This window comes from Larus michahellis, chromosome 14, assembly GCF_964199755.1.
Source record: "Larus michahellis chromosome 14, bLarMic1.1, whole genome shotgun sequence".
NCBI classification, from domain to species: domain Eukaryota; kingdom Metazoa; phylum Chordata; class Aves; order Charadriiformes; family Laridae; genus Larus; species Larus michahellis.
In genome coordinates this window covers 2,873,055-2,896,572 of record NC_133909.1, presented here as the reverse complement: position 1 = coordinate 2,896,572, position 23,518 = coordinate 2,873,055, and the positions used below count along the sequence as shown (strand labels likewise).

The 23,518-nt window shown below is 54.2% G+C and overlaps 1 protein-coding gene across 2 annotated transcripts; it reads left to right on the top strand.

Annotated features, from left to right (window-relative positions):
- Positions 1–809: 809 nt before the first annotated feature.
- On the top strand, positions 810–22,673 carry LOC141751341 (bMERB domain-containing protein 1-like). 2 transcript variants are annotated; one of them, XM_074607933.1, is made up of 7 exons: positions 810–939; positions 8,327–8,447; positions 13,967–14,040; positions 17,571–17,685; positions 17,818–17,891; positions 18,520–18,675; positions 20,213–22,673. In XM_074607933.1, exons 1-6 carry the CDS (start codon positions 864–866, stop codon positions 18,636–18,638), a joined length of 579 nt encoding a protein of 192 aa, XP_074464034.1. In that variant the 5' UTR covers positions 810–863; the 3' UTR covers positions 18,639–18,675; positions 20,213–22,673. The 2 variants fall into 2 exon arrangements, with proteins under 2 accessions (XP_074464034.1, XP_074464033.1); XM_074607932.1 differs by lacking the exon at positions 18,520–18,675 and having other exon boundaries at positions 20,213–22,662.
- Positions 22,674–23,518: the final 845 nt, after the last annotated feature.

Genomic DNA, 23,518 nt, shown 5'->3' with positions numbered 1-23,518 from the left:
CCCTCTACAACTACCTGAAAGGAGGTTGTAGAGAGATGGGGGCTGACCTCTTCTCCCTGGTGACAAGTGATAGGACGAGAGGAAATGGGTTCAAGTTACGTCAGGGGAGGTTTAGATTGGATATTAGGAAACATTTTTTCACTGAAAGGGTTATTAAACATTGGAATAGGCTGCCCAGGAAGGTGGTGGATTCACCATCCCTGGAGGTGTTTAAAAAAAGGGTAGATGGGGCACTGAGGGACATGGTTTAGAAGTGGCTTTTGTCAGGATAGGTTAAAGGTTGGACTCGATGATCTTAAAGGTCCCTTCCAACCTCAGCAATCCTATAATTCTATGATTCTATGATCTCTAAGGTCCCTTCCAACTCTAACCATTCTATGACTCTGTGACTCTGTGTCTTTGGGGGGGCCTGTTTAACGCCATGCTTCACCCCGCAGCAGGTTCTGCAAAGCCTGGTTGCCCACCCGAGCATCGCCACCAGGATGGGTTTTGCCCCCCTCACCTGCTGTGCCAGGCGGGGCCGCTTTTATTTTTTATGCCTTTATTGCTGCGGTTGTCATAGATTCATAGACTCACCGAATGGTTGGAGTTGGCAGGAACCTTAAAGATCATCGAGTTCCACCCTCCGCCCCTCGGGAGAGTTACGGGGGTGCGAAGCGGCCGCTCTGGGCTGCAGGGGGTGCCGAGCCCCGGGCACTAACTGCGGGGGGGGGGTCGGGTGGGGGGGACCCGGGCGGAGCGGGGCGGTGGCGCGGGGGGCGGCGGCCGGCAGAGGGCGCGGGGGGGCGGGAGCCCCGGCCCGCCCCGGCGGAGCGGAGCGGAGCGGCGCGGCGAGAGCGGAGCGGAGCGGGCAGGGCTGCGGCATGGAGGGGAGCCGGACGCCCCCCCGCTACGGATCGCTGGAGTCCACCCGGTGGCCGCCCGCCGGCGCGGGGCCAGGTGAGCACGGCGGGAGGGGGCGGGCGGGGCCGCTGCCCCGTCCAAACTTTGCCCCCCCACGCCCCGACCCCCGTGGGTCCGGGACTCCCCGGGCACCCCGGGAAGCACCCCGGCGGGTTCATCCACCGAACGGAGCCCCGCGGTGCTCCCCGAACCCGTACCGCCACCGCCGGAGCCCCCGCGCCCCCCATCGGGAGTAGGGCGGGAGGGATGGGGGGGAGAGGGACGGGGGGAAGGGAGGGATGGAGGGAGGGAAGGGCTGGATGGGGGAGAGGAGTGAATGGAAGGAGGGAAGGGGCAGATGGAGGAGGGGAAGGACGGACAGAAGGGACTGGAGGGGAGGAGGGACGGCTGGAGGGGAGGAAGGATGGAGGGAAGGAGCTGATGGAAGGAGGGATGGAGCCCGCCATCCGGCTGATGCTGCCTGGAGAGACAGGGAGCCGCTGTGCTGTCATGCCCGGCTGTGAGCGTGGCTGTGAGTGGCAAACTGGGGTGCCCACCCTGCCCTTCGCTGCCTTCTCCCCTCTCTGACCACTTCCTCCAGTACAAAAGGGGGTGGGCAGAGAGGGGGGACAGGGGATTGTCCAGGGCAGAGTCCCCATCCGTGGGGTGGGAGGAAGGGGCCCGATGCTGGGCTGCGGGCAGCATCCTGGGGAGGGGAGGCTCCTGCAGCCCCTTGCCATGATGTCCCCCCGACCTCTCCCCTTCCCCGTCGCATTCTGCTCCCCCTTAGCCCCTTGCACCCAGCGGGATGGGGGACAGGCAGCTGGAAAGGCAGGGAAGGAGGGATGAAGCAAACTCCAGCATCTTGCTTTGGCACTAGTGCATGAGGGTGCTGCCCGAGAAGCTGCTCAGCTCCCTGGTGAGCTGCCTCAAGTTTTAGTCCTTCTCCTTTGTGCCTTTCAGCATGGTATCCTCCCCCCGCACCTCCCCTGCCTGGGAAGAGTGGAGACCCTGCCCTTGGAGGGGTCTGGGCGCTTACATCGCCTGGCTCCGCTGCTCCCAGCAGCTGGGTGACATCAGGGTGGTCCAGGGAAGGGCCAAACACTTGCTGGACTCAGGGTGCTGGCTATGGCCCGGGCTCCCGCCTCGGGTGCCTGCGAGCAGGGCTGTGGTGGCTGCGATGTTTGCTGGTTAGTGCAGTTGTGTAAACTCCCAGCTCCTGGGGGACCCTCAGGGTGGGCGAGAACGTGGCAACGGTCGCTGTCTGGTTTTTGAACGCTGCTCTGCTGTTTGCAGCCATCCCAGGAAATCTCAGGCCAGCCCTGTGAAGCGCTGAGCACGCGCAGCCTCTTGCCGTGCTTGTCCTCGGGGGGTGCCCAGGGGAACATGCACACAGCAGCTGGGTGTTGTGGAGGGGCTACACCCCTGGTGATACCCCCCGTAAGTCATCCCGGGGTACCTCACCCAGGAACTCTGGTGTTTTTATGGCTGTGTAACACGGCCCCAGTGGTGCTGGCTGTGCCAGAGGCTGCACGAACAGCCAGAGAGACACCCCCTGACTGCAGCGGGATACGGCTGCACGTTTCTCCCTGGTTTACTTGAGGGAACACTGGCAGGGAAACAGTGCCGTGGTTCGCAGGCTGCCAGTGGCTGTGATCTTTCCCATCTGAGCATAGAATCATGGAGTCATACAATCATAGAACCTGTTGTGTTGGAAGGGACCTCTCAAGGCCATCTAGTCCAACCCCCTGCAGTCAGCAGGGACATCTTCAACTGGATCAGGTTGCTCAGAGCCTCATCCAGCCTGGCCTTGAATGTCTCCAGGGATGGGGCCTCCCCCAGCTCTCTGGGCAACCTGGGCCAGGGTCTCACCACCCTCAGTGCAAAGAACTTCTTCCTAATGTCTCATCTAAACCTGCCCTGCTCTAGTTTAAACCATTGCCCCCCGTCCTGTCGCTACATGCCCTTGCAAACAGCCCCTCCCCAGCTTTCCTGTAGGCCTCCTTCAGGGACTGGAAGGGGCTGGAAGGTCTCCCCGGAGCCTTCTCTTCTCCAGGCTGAACCCCCCCAGCTCCCTCAGCCTGTCCTCACAGCAGAGGGGCTCCAGCCCTCGGATCATCTTAGTGGCCTTCTCTGGCCCCCCTCCAACGGGTCCATGTCCTTCTTGTGCTGAGGGCTCCAGAGCTGGACACCGTGCTCCAGGTGGGGTCTCACCAGAGCAGAGTAGAGGCATGATCCTGTCCCCCGGGGCCAGCGTGCTGGGCTGTGCGTTGCCAGTCCTGGAGGCTCGTGTCCCTCCTGCCAGGCAGTGTGGCTGGTGGAGATCGCACCCCATCTGGCGAGGCTGCCCCAGAGCCGGGCAGGGGGTTACCATCGCTCTCGTTATCGAGTTTGTGGGGCAAGGGCTGGTTCTGAGAGGCTGAATGCCCCCTGCCCATGCCCTGGGCAGAGAAAAGCACATGGCTGAGGTAAAAGCCTCTTGGGATGGAGCCCAAGTAAAGACCTCTGACCCCCTCCACGGGGGACTGTCAATCCATCACCCAACTTTAATCATGAAGTAAGTCGTTTGAAACTCATCCGTGCGCTGGTTGCTGCCGTGACTCATCTCAGGCTTGCTGCTGGCTGTCTAAATGTTTTCACCAAAGCCATATGGAGTGGAAGTCTCCGGCTATTATACTCCTCATTAACAATACTTGCTTCCCCTGGGCCATGTGTGATGATTAGAGCATCTCCAAGTTTAAACTGAAGCTTTCTGCCCTTCCTTGGTTTGCTGGGTTGAATCGGTGCCAGTCGGGGGCCCTTTTGCTCGGGCAGCGCGGGATTGATTTCTGCCTGGCTCCAGTGGCGTGTGTGCAGCTGTGGGAGCCAAGGGACCCCGCGGGCAGCATGGCTGCATGCGGGTGTCATCCCTCTCCGTCCCCGAAGGGAGACTCAGCACTGTGAGCTCGATCACGGCTTTAATAAACATCCCTGCCTTAGGCCCTTGCTGGTGCCGGGCACTTAGGGAGGGTGTAAGAAACCCAGCCTCAGCTTGGCAAAGCCACCTCCAGGGAAATCTTTTGCCCAGCTGTCTGCTTGCAGGGTGTGCTGGGTTTTAATCCGTTGTGAGCTCCGAGTGTCTGCACTTGCCATTTGCGACCGCTGTATGGTGTCACCGCCATCGCACAGGTTCGTGGGCGCACGGTGCCCTTTGGTCTCCTCACCCTCTCAGGAAAGCTGTGGTCTGGCCCATGCCGGTGGCCGCTGGGGTTCAGGAACTCAGCAGCACCCCATATCTGCCTGGAGAAAGCATCTCCTCAGCCAGCAGGGAAGATCCGTGCACATCCCTTTCGGTCACCACAGACTGATCTCATTACATGGAACTGCAGAGGAATTTGGATCGGGAAGGACCTCTGGAGATACTGTGTTCAACCCCTTGCTCACAGCAGGCTCAGTAGATCAGGTTGCTCACCGCCTGGTCCAGGAGGTGTCCCACAACCTCTCTGATCCCTGTCACAGCGTCTGAACAACCCTTCAATCTGCTTCTCACAGCCTCTCCTCACCCACCCAGTGCTCCAGCTCCTGCCTTCACTCAGATGTTCAGGTGCTGGCAGATGCTGGCAGATGCTCCATGAGCAAGTTCATCTTCCCATCCTATCAGCTGCCCATTAGTCACCTGTACGGATTCATTGGTTTCTCATGAGGTTTAGTGGACGGTTTTGCTGCAGAGGCGTAGCTCTGTGTCCCCTTGTCCAGGTGCTCCCTCCCAGGGTTCATGGGCTTTATTTTGCAGGAGCACTCACCTGGGACTGCCCTCCCTCTGCTTCTGCACCGAATTAAGCAGCTCTGGGCACATGACTCTCCTCTTACAGCTTCTTGTCCAGGACTTACTGCTTTGGTGAGCAGTTCCCTGCCGTGCCTGAGGACATGTCTTGCTTGAGGCACGCAGAGTACCATGACCTCAACCACATCACCTGAAGGCACAGCCAGGGGCTGAAGAGCTTCCAGCTCTTCTGCAGCCATTGCTCCGCTGTGTGGTGTAGACCTATTTGCTGTCCCCATTTCACAGGAGGCAGCTGGGACATGTCCTGTAGAATGGTGACTTTGGGGGAGTGCGCGAGGGCAGCTCCTCTTGGGCAGGGTGGTCCCAGCCACACCATATTCCCTGTCTGTGATGGGAACCCACCCAGAGCTGAGCCAGGAGCTTTCTCGCTCTGGTGGGCAGCTGCCTACAGGCTGAAATTACGTCCCATCCTCCTGCCGCAACAGGGGAGAGCAGCCCAGCGCTGCCGCCTCCTCCCTTTCACGTACACAGATGAGGATTCACCTCTCCCGTCTGGGGTGGCTTCTGCTAATGAGGTTCTGAGATGAGAAGGGAGAAGAAGTGATGCTGACACCTCTTTCAAACCCTTGCGCTCACCCACTGGGAAACAGCTGGCTGGTAACCTCAGCCAGATACTCCTGCCACCAGCGATCAAAGGTATTCTGGGTTCTTCACCCACCCACCCAGGCCAGGAGTGACAGCCCCCCTCACCCACCCACACACCCACACACCCCCCGTGCTCCTAGGGATGATTAGATTTGTCCTTGGCTAATGAAGGCTGCAGTAAGCTCGTACGGTTGTTTATTGGCGCGTCTGTAATCAGCCGTGTCATTATAGCCACAGAAGCGGCACTTAGAGCAATGCAGCTTTTTCCTGACAGGTCTCGAGCTGCGCTGAAGTACAGCCGGACCCCAGGGAGCGGCTGCCTACAAGCACACGCCGGCTGTACCGTCTCCACCTTCACGTGTGTCGTTACCTGCGTGCCCGCCGTCCCCTGCAGGGAGATCCTGCCTGTCCCCGGGGCACGGCCTCGGCCGCTTGGCGCTGACGGGTGTCGGTGCAGCAAAATAGCGCGGGCAAGAGGAGCTCTGGGGTGGCAGAGCAGCAGGATGCTTGGGACGAGGGACCTCAGCATCCCGGTCCCCTAGCAACTGCAGTGTGGTCCCCTAGCAACCGCATCCTAGTCCTGTAGCAACCACAGTCCGGTCCCCTAGCAACCCCCTTCAGGCCCGTAGAAACAAAGCTGCGGGAGGGTTTCTGTGCAAATTTGCAGCAGAGGCATTGAGCAAGAGCTGCGGGAGGGCAGCGCATCCAACCCCACACCTCGTCCAACCCCTGCGTTTGTCGGTCTGTCCTGAGCAGGCGCTGGTCCCCGGGAGCATCCTGACAGCTCAGAATAGGGAACAAGGATTCAACAGGCTGGCACTGGCTGAAATGTGGCCACTGTGGCTAGGGGAAGAGGGAGATAATCTCCAAGTAGTCCTCATGAGTTTCTAAGTCAGAAACAGCAGAAAACTGCTCTCCACACCAGCCATGATGGCCCAGACCACTCGTATTTCCACTATTAAACCTTTTCTGCCAGCAGCCTTGGAAACGTGCCTCACCGCAGGAATGATTTCTCAAGCAGTTGTACATGATGGGTGGAGGACCAGTGAGTGAAGAGTGTTTTGCCTTATGCCTTAATGTTTTCCTGCCCTGTAACACTCAGCACCCTCCTGTTTGGGATCCCCAAGCCGCGCACTCCAGCTCTGACATCTCCAATTCCCAGACCTGGGCTGCCCACAAAATCCTGCTCCCGGAGCTGGTGCTCCTTGGCTCTGCTCTTCCCTCTCCCTGCACAGGGAAAGTCTCCGGGCTGCAGGAAGGCAAAATCTCAGAGGGGAGATGTGTCCTGTGGAAATTCAAAGAAAGCAGAATATGCCCCTTGATGTATGTCATTTTTAATGTTTTCTCATAGCCTGGCTTTGCTGTAGCTGCTCAGCCCCCTCTCCCCAACCTGTGCTGTGTGTACATCACAGGACAGCCAGATTAGCCCGCCTGTGACAAATGTGCTGCTGCATGTCACTGATAAGACGCTCAGCGATGTGTCTCCAAGAGCCAGACTGGGCTGGGAGGCGGGAGCTGGCTGTCCCTCAGCTTTCCCCGCAAAATGGGCTGGGAGCCGCTGCGGGACGTGCAGGCGCTGGCTGAATCAGCACGGCGTCCTCGTGTAAACCTGTGTGACGGGCTTGTGCAAACCAGTGGGGCGTCAGAGGGACATCTGTGTGTAAACCAGTGGAGGGGGGGAGGCAGAGCTGGTGGCCGGAGCAAGGCACTGAGGTTGCTGGCCTCTTGTCCCGTCTGTCCCTGGGCTTGCCACTGTGCTCTTCTAAAATATAAATCACAGCGCCTTTTCCCAGCGTTTTGCTGTGAGGCTTTTGCCTCTTGCCCTGAGCAAGTGGCATCCCCTTTCCTTGCCTCAGTTTCCTCAAGTGGGTTACAGAGGTGATGCTCAGCGCTCCAGAGGATGAGGAAGCCGAACTGGCCTGCTGGGTACCACAGGGGGGTCCCCAGGGGGTTGGGAAAGATGGGGTGTCTTCATCCAGCCCGCGGTGGAAAGGGAACAGCTGTGGGAGCTTCACCTCCACGACTCCTCAGGAGGCCCCTCTGCGCCACATGGGCCCAGCGTTTGGTCCTGGCACATACTGAGAACAAACTCTTTAGCAGGGCTTGTTGCGGTAGGAGAAGGGATAATGGTTTTAAAATAAAAGAAGGGAGATTCGGACTAGATAACAGGAAGGAATTTTTTACACTGAGGGTGGTGAGACACTGGCCCAGGTTGCCCAGAGAGGGGGTGGAGGCCCCATCCCTGGAGACATTCAAGGCCAGGCTGGATGAGGCTCTGAGCAACCTGATCCAGTTGAAGATGTCCCTGCTGACTGCAGGGGGGTTGGACTAGATGGCCTTGAGAGGTCCCTTCCAACCCAAACCAGGCTATGATTCTATGATACTGGAGGACAGGCTCATGTGTCTGGGTGTCTGTCCATGTGCTGGAGATGCCTGAGGCTTACATGGTTCTGGAAAAATTCCTGTCCTTTCCACCAGGATTTTTTAGTTCCCTTGGCCTCGTGCAGTTCAGCAGAGGGGAAGACCCCCCCAAAAAACTTGGGGCTTTCTCAGCAATGCAGAGCCCAGCACAACATTGACGTGAGCAGGGTGTGCTGTCGCGCCAGCGCAAGCTGGCAAAATAATGCTCGTTTCTAAGGCTCAGAGAGCTGCAAGCCCAGATGAGGGGGCCTGGTGGCCTCTGAGGTCCTCTTTCATCCAGAGACTTCATGCATATTGCATGTGTGTTTGGAGCTGCGCTCAGCAAGCCACGCCGGCTTTGATGGTAACGCGGCAATGAGCAGCTCTCCTCCGATGCTCACAGAAAGCATAAATAAAGGCAAAACGCGGTCACTGTCAGCTCAGTGCCCTTGCCTGTGTCGCTGCCTTTCCACGTGCCCGTTGTCTCCTCTTGCAGCACCCGGCAGGGTTGGTGGTTACGCTGGTCTGGTGTTGGCGGGGGGGGGGGGGTCCCCGTGACAGCCCTGTGGTCCCTGGTGTCCTCAGCACGCGTTTAACATCTCCTGCTGGCTAACGTGGCTCCCGTTTCATTTGCAGAGGACGAGATTGTTTCCATGGCCGACTCCACCACCACCATTGATGACATCGAAGGGGAGCTCTTCAAAATCGAGAGGATCAGGGAGATCCTGGTGAGGAGGGAGTCAGAGCTGCGGTACATGTGAGTACCTGCCCTCCTCCGGCGCTGGCCCCTCTCCCCAGGGTCACCTCAGCGTTTTCTGCCTGCCCGATCAAACACGGATCGTCCCCAGGGATGAGCAGAGCTGAGGCCACTTTGCACCTCGTTTTCCGCCTGGAAGTGCCCCATCTCCCGCTGCTCTGGCGTCGCTTTCCGAAGGGGCTTGAATGGGTCCCTGTCACAAAGCTGCCGCTGCCGCTGTGATGATTTCAGCCAGCCGATTTCTATGCAAACAGAGTTTATGGCACGGGTTTAACTACAGTAATTGTTTCCATATTCAAGCACAGGCACCCAGTCTTCCCAGCGGGTCCATACTCTTCCTCAGTGCGTGGCTCTGGGGCTGGGCTTGGGAAGGGACCTGAGGTTTGGTGGCTCGTTGCTGCTCTCTGGAGAGATCGCTTTGCCCCAGCATGCAGCTCTCTGGCTGTCGAACAGCCAGACGATCACGGTTTACTCTCCCTATATTGAGTTATTGCACATCCTCCCAGCTCCTCCATTTCTCCTCCATCCCTTGGCTGCCCGGGGACACCGGGACGCATCGGGGCTGGACCGGCCTTGGGGCTGGACCGGCGTCGGTGCCTGATGCCCGTCTCCACGCAGCGTCCTGCTCTCCACTCCCAGCACAGTCTTTGCAGCCACATGAGGAGGGAAGGATTTTCTCCAGGGTCCATTTCGATAATCAAAGCAGGTTTTGAGTAAAAATCTCTAGACCTGTCGCATTTAAGGCAATCAAATAATCGCTGTGTTGCAGTGGTACGAACCAGCGCTTAGGGTGAAAAGGAAGATTTTCCCTGGGAAAATCAGGAGTTTTTATGGTCTGGGAGGAAAAGGACTATTCATAGTCTGGGTTGATGAATCTTTTTAATACCACTAAATTGCTATAGTCAGCCCAGTCCGGAGATCCTGTGGTGTCAGGTCAACACAAAGCCTGGGATCTTTTGCTGGTAATGGCAAAAATCATACGTAGTGGGCTGCAGCACTTAATATGCTGCTTTTTTAATGTGTCTGGGTCCCCACTGGTACCGGCACCACAGGATTCACCAAAGCCCAGAAATGCCAGTGTAAATCCGCTCTTGGGGAAAGCTGTGAGCTGGACTGTGGTCTAGAGGCTCAGATTTGGAGTGATGACCTCTTTGAGGCACACTTCCCCCTGAATGTATTGCTGAAAAGGATTTTTGGAAGTCATAAAAAGTGTAGTTCTTAAATGCTTTCCATGGCAACCGGTACCTAAATCTCACAGGTGCTGTCAAAACTCACATCTCTTGCTTTTTCTTATCCCTTTATTTGTTTTCTTCCTTGGCTTGCACTTGGAAAGCGAAAGGAAGTCACCTACAGAGATGACATACCAGGGTGGGCACGGCTGCAGAAGTGATCACTTGGAAGTTTGGAGATGCCGGGATTCCATGTCTGAATGGTTTGGAGGCGCTGGGGGAGACTCGAGCACCGGCTCTGCGGAGCGCGACAGCGGGGAGGAGCACGGCTCTGGGAGGCAGGGAAAGCTGAGGGCTTCCCTGAGCATCCTGCTGGAGAAGAGGGATCCCCAGACCTGGGTTGGGCAGGACAGGGTTGAAAAGGTTGCAGACCTGGGGCTGAAAGGAGCTTTTTTCCCAATGGAGGAAAAAAATGTAATATTCAGGATCGGTTGGACTGTGGGGCTCACGGCGATGGACATCTGACGTGCTGCCAAAGGGAGGAGCGACCCACCTGGTCCGTCGGTAGCGATCAGTGTTTTCTTCTCGTTGGCAATGTCAAACTAAAACATTTCCAACATTTCTGAGACGTCTGTGCTGTGGAAGACGATGAAGCTCCCGATATTACTCCTTTCATAGGGCAAAAAGAAAGGTCTGAAATTCCTGCGGGAGGTTCAGCTCCGCACCTCACCCACTCGCGGCTCTGATCGGCGCCCCGGGGCCACGGCTGATGCTGCACCGACTTTTGTCACCAGTGGCAGAAGTTTTGTCGCTGACCTTTTTCACTGAGGTTTTGTCACCAGAAGTAATCTCAGCTCCAGCAGCAGCCTTCTGGGTGCTTGTCTTTGCAATCTCTCCTGAGTTTTACTGAAATGAGGATTTTTATTACTGCCCGTTTATTATTCTCATTATCAGTTTTTACAGAATTAAATTCCAATTTAATTTGAGTAATATTTCAGTTGTCATTTGACTGTTTATTTTAATTGTAATAAGTGTATCATTAGCGATCAGCCTGTTGCCCACGTGTCCCGTTGCAGACCTCCCCACTGGTGCTGTCTGTAGAAGCTCGGGGCTTGGCCACCATGGGACTAGGAACAGGCAATAAAAGGACAAACAGACCTCGCTGTTCTCCATGTGCAGCTCCCAGACGTTGGCATCGGTGGACCTGCTCGGTGCGGTATACAAACAAATAAAGACACTGTCAGATGGAGCACAAATCCGACAGAGCCAAGAGGAAGTCTTCTCCTCCGCCTGAGATGATCTCCTCCTACAGCAGTATCTCACAAGGTCTCTCTGCGTCAGTCTGTGTATTTTCCCTTCCCTTATTCATTTTTCTGGTGTCCTCGGCTCAGCTGACAAAGCTGCTCCAGCAAGTAGCTCCAGCAAATATGACTCATCCCAGAAGGGGTGGACAGCATGACTCAGTGGAAGGACCAGCAGGATTATCGAAGATGGAGACGGGGCTTTTAGTAACGCACCCTTCAAAGGGAACCAAAGGCACATCTGTTCAAGGTGGCCCCAGCTCATCAGTCAGTCATGTATTACCTGTAGACACAGATGTGTGTTAGGGTTTCTGATCACTCACAGCCACGGAGCTTGCTAGGAACCTCAGCTGTGCTCTTCCAGGTTGGACGATTTCACATGCATGCTGCAGAGTGTCCAAGGAGTCCTTCTGCATCGAAGGCTTGGACAACCTTGGGAAGCTCATGGGAAGTTCTAAGATGCTGGGGTGCTTGGTAGGGCTTAGGAGGATGTATTGTGCCTTTGTCTAGGTGAAAAACGGCTTGGCTGATTCCTCAGAGTCAACATTTGGATATGCTGCTCCTCTTGGAGGCTCAGTCAAGCCAGGTTATCCACTGTGCCCTGCGGTGTTGGTGCTTACCATCAATCAAATGCTTCCCATCCCACCCCATGTAGGCACCATGCACAGGGCAGCGTGGGGCCAAATCCTGTATGGACCCATCTGGTATCCAGCTGAGAGGTTTGTGCCACCAGATGTTTTCCCAGCACAGACTGCTCATGGTTCAGTGTCTTGTCTAAAACATCCAGGGCTGCGGTCACAAGTCTCTAAGGTTTGTGGAGCTCTTAGGTACGGGTGTTTCTGAGATATCAGTGGATTAGTTGCACTGCCATGAGAAAACAGTCAAGGACAGAGGACATCTACCTCAGGGTGATGATGGGAACCTCCTTTTCTGCTGGTGGGGCTACTCAGCACCATTTTAATGGGCTGCCTGACCGCAGCCCCTCTGCCATGGGGCTTCTGGTGCCATTGCTGGCTCCAAGCTCCTGGAAGAGGTGTATCGAGAGCATGAGGACTGATGTGTCCATGAAGAGGTTGCTTTGTGAATGCACCAATTGAGGAATTTTTTGTCCTGGGGGCATGGGAGCCTGTTCTGCCCAGAAAATCTGGGTTTGGATTTTGGATGGAGACACTTTCTTCTAGCTTCAGGCCAGGTAACAGGGATGGGCGATGTCAGATGGTCTGGACAGGGTGGTCACCCATGCCAAGGTAAGCCTGGAGAAAGAAGAGAAACATTCCAAATCCCAGCTCAACAATCCAACCCTGGTCAGGAGATTCGGCGTCTTGACACAGGGTGGCACTTCATGGAGTACTGACAATATATATCTTTCGTGGGGGCTTGTAAAAATTCTTCTCAAATGAACCAACAGCCAAAATCCCTGATCAGGGACTTAAGTTCCCAGGTACCTCAATGCCAAGGAAATGGTGCTTCACTGGCTGCGGGCTGGCTGGACAGACGGTGCCGAGGCTCGGCATTGGAACAGGCTGCCCAGGGAAGTGGTTGGGTCACCATCCCTGGAGGGATTTAGAAGACATGTAGACATGGTACTGAGAGACATGGTTTAATGGTGGACGTGGCAGTGTTGGATTAAAGGTTGGTCTTGATAATCCTAAAGGTCTTTTTCAACCTAAATGTTTCTATGATTCTATGCCACATCAGAGCAGCAGGCTTTTCCTAATCTTCCCATTGAGGGATAATGTGCAAGGAGCCCAGGGAGGGCTCTGAGCAGAAGGAGGGGTGTCAGATGGGTTGGTCTCATCGTGCTTTGGTTGGAGATGTGGCTGGCCAAGGTTGGCTCTAGGCTGATGCAGCTTTGGAGACTGCTGGAAGGACAGAAGGGGCTGGGCAGCCCTTGGGTCGCTGCTCGCTCTGTGTATGAGTTGCTGGCAGAAAGCAGGAGGACTTTGAGGAAAGAAGCCTAAAGAGCAAAGCAAAGAGGTCACTAGAGCCAGAGGCTGCTGGAGTGAGGGAAGTCAGGGTCTGGGGAGCACGGCCCGCAGACCAGAGGCACTGGGCGTTATTGGAGTTGTGACTTGTCTTTCATGTGTCACCTACCCAGGGGAGATCCTCAGGGATGGCTTGGTTTGTGGTAGAGGGAGGCCTCAGCCATCAGCACTGTCTGCTCTTGGGGTTTCCCTCACCACAGGTGAGCGCATAAAGCTCTTCAAACTGCAGTAATGATGCTCATCATGGCCAGACCCCGTTGTTCCTCAGTTCTGTCCAAGCAGGGCTTTGGCAAGGGCATAGGCATGTGATTTTTTTAAAAAAAAATCAATCAATAAATTAAGGGTTAAGTCTTCTCTGCCAGCCCTCATGAGCAGCGAGCAGCACTTGAGCCGGTATGTCCATGGAGGGCGCTGAGTGTCTGTGGTGCTTCTGAGACATCATCAAGGGCCACGTGTCCTCCACCCGCTCCATCAGCAGCAGCCGCCGCTGGCATTTGAGTTGAGCCCATCCTGATGGGTATCTTGCTGCTGTCGTGTGGTTTGAGCCAGAGATTATTTCATTGTCTGCGGCTTCGGCAGACTCCTTTTCTCCTGTTGAAATGACCTTGTTTGTCAGCGGACCCCTGCAAAGTTTGCACATTTTCCCCCTTTGTTGTGTTTCATCTTTTACTTTTTTTTTTAATTCTGCAGGAAGGCAGTATAAAAATGTCAGATCTTTTTTACGTGGCAGAAGCTTCCGTTTGTTTCTGGATTTTGCTGTTTGGGGATTATTCCGGGGGAGAAGGAGAAACACAGCTGCTATTGCATGGTGGATGTGCCAGGTTTTAATAAGGCTTCATTGTCATTAGAGCAATGAACCTTTTTCTTTGCCAACAACTAGTGATACAACCCATGGAGCTCCAACAAAAGCCGAAGTGGGCTGCCGTTTCCCATGAGCAGGCAGGTAAATCTGTGCTCCCCGCCACGGGCACTGAGCGCATTGGCCGGCTGTTGCTCCTGAGGTTTTGAACCTTTTCTCTCCCAGTCTTTCTTTCCCTCAGCGGTTTTCATTTGTGTCTTTGCAGGATGGATGACATTCAGCTTTGCAAAGAAATCAGCCGGCTGAAAAAGGAGCTTCAAACACTCATAGCCCTTCCAGGTACGGCTTTGTGAAGGTTCGGAGAGCTGCAGCCTTCTGCTGCAATTGGCAGAAAGGTTTCCGTGACATACAAGGAGCTCTTGAATGGCTCCCACCCCGGGATGCTCCCAGGGACGCTGCTGGTGAGATCTGTCTTGGGATCCTTTGCTGCTTGCTGCCAGGGAGTCCTTGTCCAGGCCTGGGCTGAAAGGCAGAGGAAAAGAAAAGGAGGAAAAACATGAGTCCTTTAAGGAGAAGCATTGATCTGGTATAGGAGGAGGGCAAGCGCTGAGTGAGGTGGCAATGAATGCCGACACAGTGGGACCTGCCACATACACCGAGGAGGATCCCCAGACGAGTTGAGAGGACAGGGCAGGTGACGTTGTCAGACCACACCATGGAGGGCCCCCTTTGGAAGCAGCAGGAGGGAAGATGGCCTCAAGTATGTGAAAAACAGTGAGTTCTTGCTGTGGCCTTGGCAGAAATGTGTGTCAGTGCTGGGGCAGATGGCAGCAGCTGCCAGGGAAGGGTTCCCGGCTGCAGCCGTCACAGGGTGGGTGCTAGGGGGATGTCATGCCAAAGGGGTTCAGTGACGTCCCTGATTTAGGCAAATTCATCATTCGGGATATTGAAAAGAGGCAAACAGTCCAGGACAATGTGGGAAAACTTCAGCTGGGAGAAAATGCCAGTTTTGTCCCCCTCCTTATCATGAGCGGTGACCCTCCATGTGCCGGTCGCAGCCAGTGCCACCCGTGACCCTTCCACAGTCCAGGAAAGGCCAAACCTCATTTCTCTAAATGATCCTCCTCAATCAAAGTATTCAACAAAAGCACACACCAAACAGCTCAGGGTTTCAATGAGAACGAGCAAGAAAGGCCTCCCCACAAGCTGCGTCCGTCTCTGTTCATAAGGCTGTGCCGCCTCCTAGGACATCCTCATCCCCAGTAAGGACTTTCTGTGTGTTTTCGGAACCGACTGGGAGACAAATCCCCGCTTATTTGTACCCATCCAAGCAGTAAGGTCTGGACCACCACAAGTATCTCCCTGAGGATGCTGCACTCACCAGGACCAATGAGTGGATGCAGACAAGGGACCAGCTGTGCACATCTGTTTCCCAGAGCAGCAGCTCAGCTCATCGGTTCCGTACCCAAGGTTTTCTCAAAGCCAAGGGTGGCCAGAAATCTTCACCCTTGCCAGCGCCATAGTTCCGCTGTGCTGTGTGTGCTTGTGAATCATCAGCACGCAGTTAGAACCCAACCGCTGCTTAATACGCGGGTCTTGATCAGATTAATGTGACCTGGCTGCGTCCAGAGGGAGGTTCAGACAGGGGAGGGGAGGATTCCGCCATAAAAACGGGAGCTGCTTGCAAAACATAGAGACCCCAATCTCCTGTGGCCTTTTAGTTCAAACACCTTCCGCTTCATAAACCAAGATGACCTAAATGATGGCTCAGGACCAGAGATAAACTGGGCCTTTTCTGAAGCTTGAGAACTGTGGCTGGCTTTCCTTCATCTGCTTTGGTCTTTCATTTCTGTCCTTTTCAGCATTCTCAGATTCAGCTGAGAGCAGAAATGCCGCTTGCATCAGGGCTGCTCTTTTTGTCTTCTTTATAACTTGGCTCAAATCCGACTCTGATGGAAAAAAACCCTGCAAATCGTTGGTCTTGTGAGTCTACAGCAGCAGAGCATTCGTAAAAACGGGCGTTGAACTTTGGTTCGCATAAAGACTCGAACACGTCAGTGCTTACTCAGAGCTCAGCCAGACCTGTGGCTTGAAATCTCACCACACCAAGGTGCCTTTAATAATTCGGAGAAATATCAGGGTCGTGATGGACTCTGGCATCAGCAAGTCGGAAGAAAAGGTGCAATGTTTACCCAGCAGGTGTGTTAACTCCGACATGCTCTAACTCAGGAATGCAGATGGTTAATTAACTCCAGATAGCTGGTATGTTTGCATACAGCCTGATGTTTCCGATTCGTATGGCATCCACATGGCACTGTAAAGTGTTCCGGTTCCCACCAGGCAGGTGGGAGCTGCTGCACAGAGACAGTGCCCGTGGCCAGGTGACTTTGCTTTAACTCTTCATGGTAGGAGACCAGGAGCTGTGGCCCAGACCTCGGTCCAGATCACCTTTCTCTGCCAGGAAGCTCGAGCTCACTCCCTGCACAAGACCACAACTGCAGGAGAAACTTTTGCTGGGGATATTTCTAACAACATGATGATTATGAGAACTTCCTCCTACTCGGACCCCCGCAGCAGCTCCTCCGATCAATATGTAGCAGGCTTTAAACTACAAATCAATACATAGTTTAGGCAACTGCTGAGACCCAGCCTACCGGGTTTGCTCCACACTGTGAATTTCACTGCATTTTTATTCAGCTGAAGGAAGACTGGAGATTGATCCATCCCATGCTGGATTGATTTTGGAGCTGGACGTTGAATTCATAAATGGTATTAAATAGCTGCAGCACAGACAGTCAGAGTTTCCACCTAAGGTAGCTCTCCATTTATATTTAACAGTCCTTAGCCTTATCTCTGTCATCTTCACGTATCCCACTTACCTTATGTATGAATTTACGTAAGACATGACTTCCTAGGGATGTGAGAGTTTTCAGGTCTTCACTAACTCACTACCCAAAGATATGTGGCACAAGTGGGTCCCACCGTGCTCAAGGTAGGTCACTCTGGGGGTTCAGGTGACAGCCCAGGATAATACGTTCAAAAGAGCCTGGCAGACGCTTGTGGCCATCCTTGTCACTGGGGTGGGAGTGGGGCTGTCAGTGGTTTGAAAGGTCAGATGTAGAGGATGAGATCACCGGGACCGTGTTCAACAAGGGAATAAGGCCACAAAACCCAGTGGATCGTATTGGTTTTCATGTCTCTGTATGTATGGGATAAATGGTGGTGTGAGGTGTTCCCAAGGCATCTGGGATTGTTGATAATTCCCTGTACACCTGAATCCCTGGCTGGTTTCTCAGACACGTGGAGGACCTGGCCGAGGGGTCTCTGGACCCGTAGCCAGCTCAGGGCCAAGCTGAGACTGGTGGGGTGTGCTGGTGTGGCGAATGCGGGTTAAACACATCCTGACTGAAGGGTGACATCTGAGTCTGACATTTCTGAGCTTGTTGAGACCCAGGGTTAGGATTAGGGTAAGAGTTAAGGTTTGGGTCAGGGTTAGGGTTAGCAGTGCAGGGTGAAGACCCCAGCGAGGCCATGGTCATCTTCCACCAGAGACGTCACCTTGTTGAAGGGCCCTTCCTCTGCTCTGCAGAGCTCAGAGTTGCATATTGCAGTGCTCAGCCCCATGAAATTTTTGGGGAGAAACTGAAAATTCAAAGTTCAATAACACCAGACCTGTCTCCTCCCAGCAAGGGTGGCGTGGGATGAGCTTGTTGTTTATTTAGCAGCCTGTATCTGGATCCAGGTGCGTACTTTGGGTTGGCTTTTACCTCCACTCTCACATCTGCTCCCGGGTTGAGCAGAGCAAGCTTGACCTTGGCATGGGCAGGATGGCCCCTGTTGGTGTGTTAAATGTGTTCCCTGTGCTGCAGAGAACGAGAAGTCCAATGAGGAGAAGCAGAGGGAAGAGGAGCTGGTACAGCAGATACACAAGCTTGTGGAAACGCGGGATTTCCTGGTGGACGATGTGGAGTTTGAGAGGCTCAGGTAGCTGGGTGTAATTTATTCCTTGCTCTGGGGACAGTGCAGTCTGTCCTCTGATCTGTGTCATGCCATGCTAGGTAGTCCTGGATGCCTTGCTGCTCTTTTCCTGAGTGCTAACCAATCTCTTTGTCACAGGGAAAGGGAAGAAGACAAAGAAATGGCAGAGTTCCTGCAAAGTAAGCTCTCCAAAAGCTACCTCCAGAAAGCAAGTAGGTGGTTGATGAGTTTTATTCCTTGCATTGAACCTCCCTGGCAGTTTCTCCCCTTTCCTAAGGACTCTGTACTCAAGATTTCACTGCTCTGCGTGGGGCTAGCTTACGTGAAAGCTATCTGTTATTATGGGAGGATGTGGGGAAATGACAACTGGGGGATGGTGGTGCTTGAGGTCACATTGTGGAAGCATCCTGAGTTGGTACAGATGTTATGCTTCCATTTCCCTCCTGGCATCTCCCAGCCAGCATGTCCTATGAGAATGGGGACGGGTAGGTGTCCTTTTAGGGCTGATGTACATCATCTGACCCTTTCCAGCCAGCTCCTTACGTTTCATCACACCATTAGCTAAGGTCACAAGTTGTGGCATCCATCCAGCCCTCCTTTCTTCATGGCCCCTAGTGGCGACCCTCTTCCCTGTGCCTCCATCATTGCTGGAGGAACAACTCCCCTGTGTGGTGGGAGGCATTTCCAGCTCAGGGTCCCTGTGCCTGTGGTACTGGATGCTGAACCTCATGCCCAGCTGTTGGTCAGAAGAGGGTCAGCATCTTAGCCCTGAAAGGAGCTCTAAGAAGAAGCCGTGGGCCTGTACTCTTGTCACCAGGCAATCGATTCCTCTTTCTGTAGCTCCTGTCAAAGAGAAGAAAATGACTTCCAGGGGGCAGCAAACCTCCGCGCCGTACATGACCAAAACTGGCCTCACCCTGCTCAAGGAGTGCTGTGGCTTCACCTGCTCCATCATGTAGGCCAGCCCCCAGCTCCTCTGCACGGGACATGACCATGGTAGTGTACACGTCCCGGGAAGCTGGGCCGGGCAAGAGGGGCTTCCTTGGTGTGCTGAGAGAGCCTGAGTGCCTGTGTGGGGTGGGTGAGCCCTGGTGTCCAGGACACGCACAGCTCCTGGTGCTGCAGGCATGGGGTGTGAGGGACCACCAGACGGCAGCCCTGCTCTGTGGGGCTGGCATTGGAGAAAAGTGCTGGAGCCCCACTGAGTCCTGAGAGAGGGTCTGGAAGAGAAGCAGCAGTGGTTGTGGCTGGGAGGAGGACGAGGGGGTGGAGGGGGAAGAGAGATGGAGGGCAGGGCACCAAGGCATCTCCAACAAGAGGGAGCTGTCGGTCAAATGTACCACTGCTGGGCACACCTGGTGCTCATGCAATTACAGCACCAATGCCTCTGTCTTCTCATAGCATCTTCTCTGAAAACCTAAGAAGCCACCATGCCTTTCTGTCCTTGAGGGTCCTCACATGCCTTCTCGCTGGCCCTCTCGCCTGCTCCTTTTCAGCAGGTTGCAGTTAAATCACTGGCATCTGCTGACAGCCACAGGTGCCCAGCTGTAGAGTGATGTGCCAGTTATTTTTAAATCAGAGTCGACTAAGGGCCGGGCTGTGTCAGTTGTGCAGGACTATCCTCTGGCTGCCAAGAGGCAACCAGACATCCCTGCCCACTTGCCAGTGGTTCAGGACATAAGCCCGTTCCAAACATTATCACTTTGTAGAAGTCTCAGGGAGCACCAGACCCATAGAGAGGTGCTTCTTGCCAGTGCAGGCTGGTGTGGACTTCTCCACCTTATCCCAGGAGGAGGCCGAAGTGACCAGGTTCACAGAGGTGGGTGGTTGGATCCCCACTTGGATCAGCTCTGCCAGGCTAAAGCTGCTTCCCTACTCTTATGCCGATGCTTGAGACTGCTCCACAGCACATGCTGCCAAAATTGGTGCCTGTGGGGTGCAGACAAGTCAAGCAAGGCCTAAACAGCTTGATGTGGGATGGAGCAAAGGCTGAACTGGTGATAGCCGGTGAGCTGAGCTCACTCTTGCTGGAGTGTGGTGAGGGCACAGGTGAAGCAAGTCACATCTGAGATGAAGTTATGTCTATAAGGATGTGCTTTGATACAGTTGAAGTGAAATTCTGGGCTCCAGCACCACAAATATGAGTCCAGACTTTATGTCTCATCCCAGGGCAGTGGTGAGAAGGTGAAACCACCCACCCACAGAGCTCCCACCTTCCTCCATGCCTGGGCTTCGCTCAGAAGGTGGCCAAAGTTCAGTGCTAGGTCCTGACTGACAGCATGTGTGACACGCGCTGTGTAAGAGGAAGATGATGGTAATGGTGGGTTGTAGTCTCTGCAGGAGTATACATCTCATCCTTAATATTGCCGGAGACTTCCATTGTGGCAGGTGACCTGACACCCAAGAGTTAGTCTCATTGGCATCAGTCGCGCTATAAAGCAGGGTTGGCTCTCTAGCCATGGGAGAAGGGAGGCACCAAGGGGATCCCATGGTTGCAACCCATGGTTTCCCATCTCTTGCCTTTCCTCCCCAGGTCTCCAGCCAGAGTCCACAATCTGCTCTCCTCCGAGAGTTTCAGCTTCCCGTCATTGTTCATGCTTCCCACTGCGGCACCACCACCGAAGGGACTTCCCAAGCAGGCTGGTGCAAGCTTGAATGATGGCATGTGTCCTTGGTGCCACGTCAACGGTCGTCTCCTCCATGACATTAACAAACACCGAATTCCACCCGAGCTCAGCTTGGAAGAGGTGTGTGCAGCAACGGCAAGCGAGTCCATGACAAAGAGGACCGGTACAGTCCTTCACCTGGACAGAGTAATAAAAAAAGCACTGGGAGCTAATGTTGAGAGAACATTGTGCTGCGCCATCCAAGATGGGCTGTGGCCACAGATGATGTCTCATCCTTAGCCTTGTACCACCTTGTGAGTCTCTATGGGATGATTCCTGGGGACTCTTAAAGGGGAATATCTCTGGTCTGGGTTTCGTTGTGCTTGCACCGGTTTTATTGCAAGGCGCTCTATGGCTCTGGGTAGAGCTGGGCAAAGCGTGAAGGGCAGTCCCCAGAGACAGCTGAATGAAGGGCTAATTCTGGTGAAATTACCACCTGAGCACAAACCTGATGCATTGAACTATGGGCAGATGAGTTGCTTTCCCTATCTCACTATTACTGGATTCAGTTTTCAGCTCCGAGAAAAAAGAGGAAATTAGACCAAAAGAGAAAAGGAGAAAAATTCAGAACAGGGCAGCATGCAGAAGGAAATGAAGACCAAACAGGAGTCTGGAAAAGTGGCAGGGGAAGGTAGAGACACTCTCGCTACCAAGAGGGCATTCAGTCCTGCCCTACAGTGCCCCAGCCAGCGCCTCTGGGCTTGGCACCATGAGCTGGACATGAAGTCCTGTGCAAAAGACTCATGGCACCCTGCGGTCACCCACTGTCTCAGTTCCTGTTGTCCCTTCTAAGCATCCTTCTGTGTTGAGATGGCACAGCCAGAGCTGATTATGCCCATCGCAGCAGACCAGGGGCTCTCTTTCGCTGGCTGTGAAGGCCTGTCACATCTCCTGCCCTGCACTTCTGCCCTGTACGATGCTATGGCTTTACTAGGTGTCCTGCGGTAGCCTCCCATTTGGGTGGCTGCCCAAGAGGTCTGGTCTGGCCAAAATGTTGACTCCTCCAGCTCAGTCCTGCTGCATCTTTCTGTAGAGTCTTGAGATGATGTTCCTGCCTGGGTCACTGACCAGCACGCCCGTGCCACTGAGATGGTCACAAGCCGTCTGGTGCTTTCCATTGCATCTGTTAGCACGTTCATCCTTATAAAACACAACGCAGGTGGGAACCTTCCTGGTGCAATACCATAAGCAGGCCCAAGTCCCTCCTGCATTTCTTTATCAACACTGCCAGAAAACCCAGTGTGTGGAAACCTATTCTCTAACCTTTGCAAGGGGTTTTCCCCTCACTCGTTCTTCCTGAACAATCTCCTCCCCATAAGGGTCTTCCCAGCAGCCAGAAAAGCCCATAACCTAAACCAGTCCCTCTGCACACTCGCAGACCAGGGTGCAAGGCCCGAGTGGGCCATCATGGTCATCTGTTGCACCTGGGCACCTGGTCGTCTCTGGAAAACTTGACCCTGCTTTTGTTCATGTCACCTCTGAGTTGACTTCAGTGGTCTCAGTCTGAAGCCTGCTTACATTTTGTGCTGCTTATTGTGAATGACCTACAGCATCCTACAAACACCACCTGCCGGTTCCTGGTGCTCTCCTCACTTGGGGGAGGTTTCAGTGTGGGCTGGAGGGAGCACCCTGTAGATCGCAGGGGCAAATTAAGTCACAGTCTGCTTTGCCAACCCTGTGTAACGGAGTGAGGTGCAGTACAGAGTTGGGGCTGTTGTCCAAACAGGGGTGATAGGCCATCGTCAATAGCATCCATCCGAGAGTTGATGGGACAGGGTGGGCCACTCACTCCATGCTCTTCCAGAAACTGTCCAGCGGCTGCTTTGCTTGGTCACTCTGCAGTTGTGCACATGGTACAATACTGGTGTTCGCTTTGATCCACACAGACTGAAGGCTCGAGACCTAGAGGGCCCCTCTCACTGTCCTTGCCTTCCCCAGGGTCTTCTTGGGAAGGGTGAGTAACAGAGTTTGGTTGGTTCGACCGAGAGGGAGCCAAAGGCAAGAAAGAGCCCTTGATTCAAAACTTGCTCTCCTAATTCATCCCTACCTCCACCCCACAAGGCCCCAAGACCCAGACTTCAGCTCTGAGGAGTGCTTGAGCAGGCAGGGAGGATGGCCGAGGGCAAACGGGCAAGGTCCCGGCTTGTTTTGTTCTGTGTTTGCTGTCTGTGTTTGTGTGGCTGGTCATGGAGAAGGAGACAGGCTGCTGTCCTGGTCATACGATACTGTTTGGCCTGATGGCCAAGGTGCGCAGCACATGGGAGCGACACTGTTTCATGTGCATTGATTTCAACCCAAACCAATAAATGTCTGTTGGAAGTTTGGTTCATAGATATTTTCCTTGCCTGGGACCTTTGCAGAGAGATGTCTCAGGCTGTGTCACAGCCGGGTGGTTGGAGTGGAACAGAAACAAGATCCTAAAAAGTCAGACCGGACTTTGGAGTTCCCTGGTATTGCAGGAGAAGAAAGCAGCTCCTGCTGCTGCAGCAAGATATCCAACCCTTCCATTTCTGGCTCTTGACCTAACATTTCACTTTTGGGACAGGCTGAAAAATCTTTGGAAAGGCAAGAAACTGCCTCCCTGGGTTAATATCCTTTAATGATCAGAGCCCTGAACTCTTTTGATATATTTGTTCACTGATAATAGCCTTCTGTCATCACCAAGCCTCAATGACAGGGTTAATAGAGGGGTTGTGGAACATCAAATGTCTTCTGTATGTGGCACTTTGCTTAATGGAGCACTGAAGGGGGTCTGGCTGCACCATCTCTTCTCTTGGTCCCATGACTCTGCCCCTCCTTTATCCCACCCCCCAGGTGCTCTCAGGAGAAGAAGCAGGAGTGACTGGCCTGCAAGCTGTAGGGTCTCCTGGGTTTGGGAGCTGGCTGACCTTGGGATGGGTGATTAAAGAACATATGAGGAGCATCGCATGGTGGACATGCTGGAGAAGGCAAGGAGGTGGGAGATGGGCCAGGTAGGAGCAGAGAGGCAGGAGAGAGTCTGTGCTTTGAGGGTCTCATCAGTTGTGTAGGACCAGGGAAGCTCCCAGTCACTCGCAGATACGATGTGCTCTTACGACAGCAACTGCTGAGAGGGGACCCCTCTGGCTCTGGCGCCTACATCCTCTCTTGGATCAGGTGGCTGGAAACTGCATGTAGAAAACCAATACTTTAAT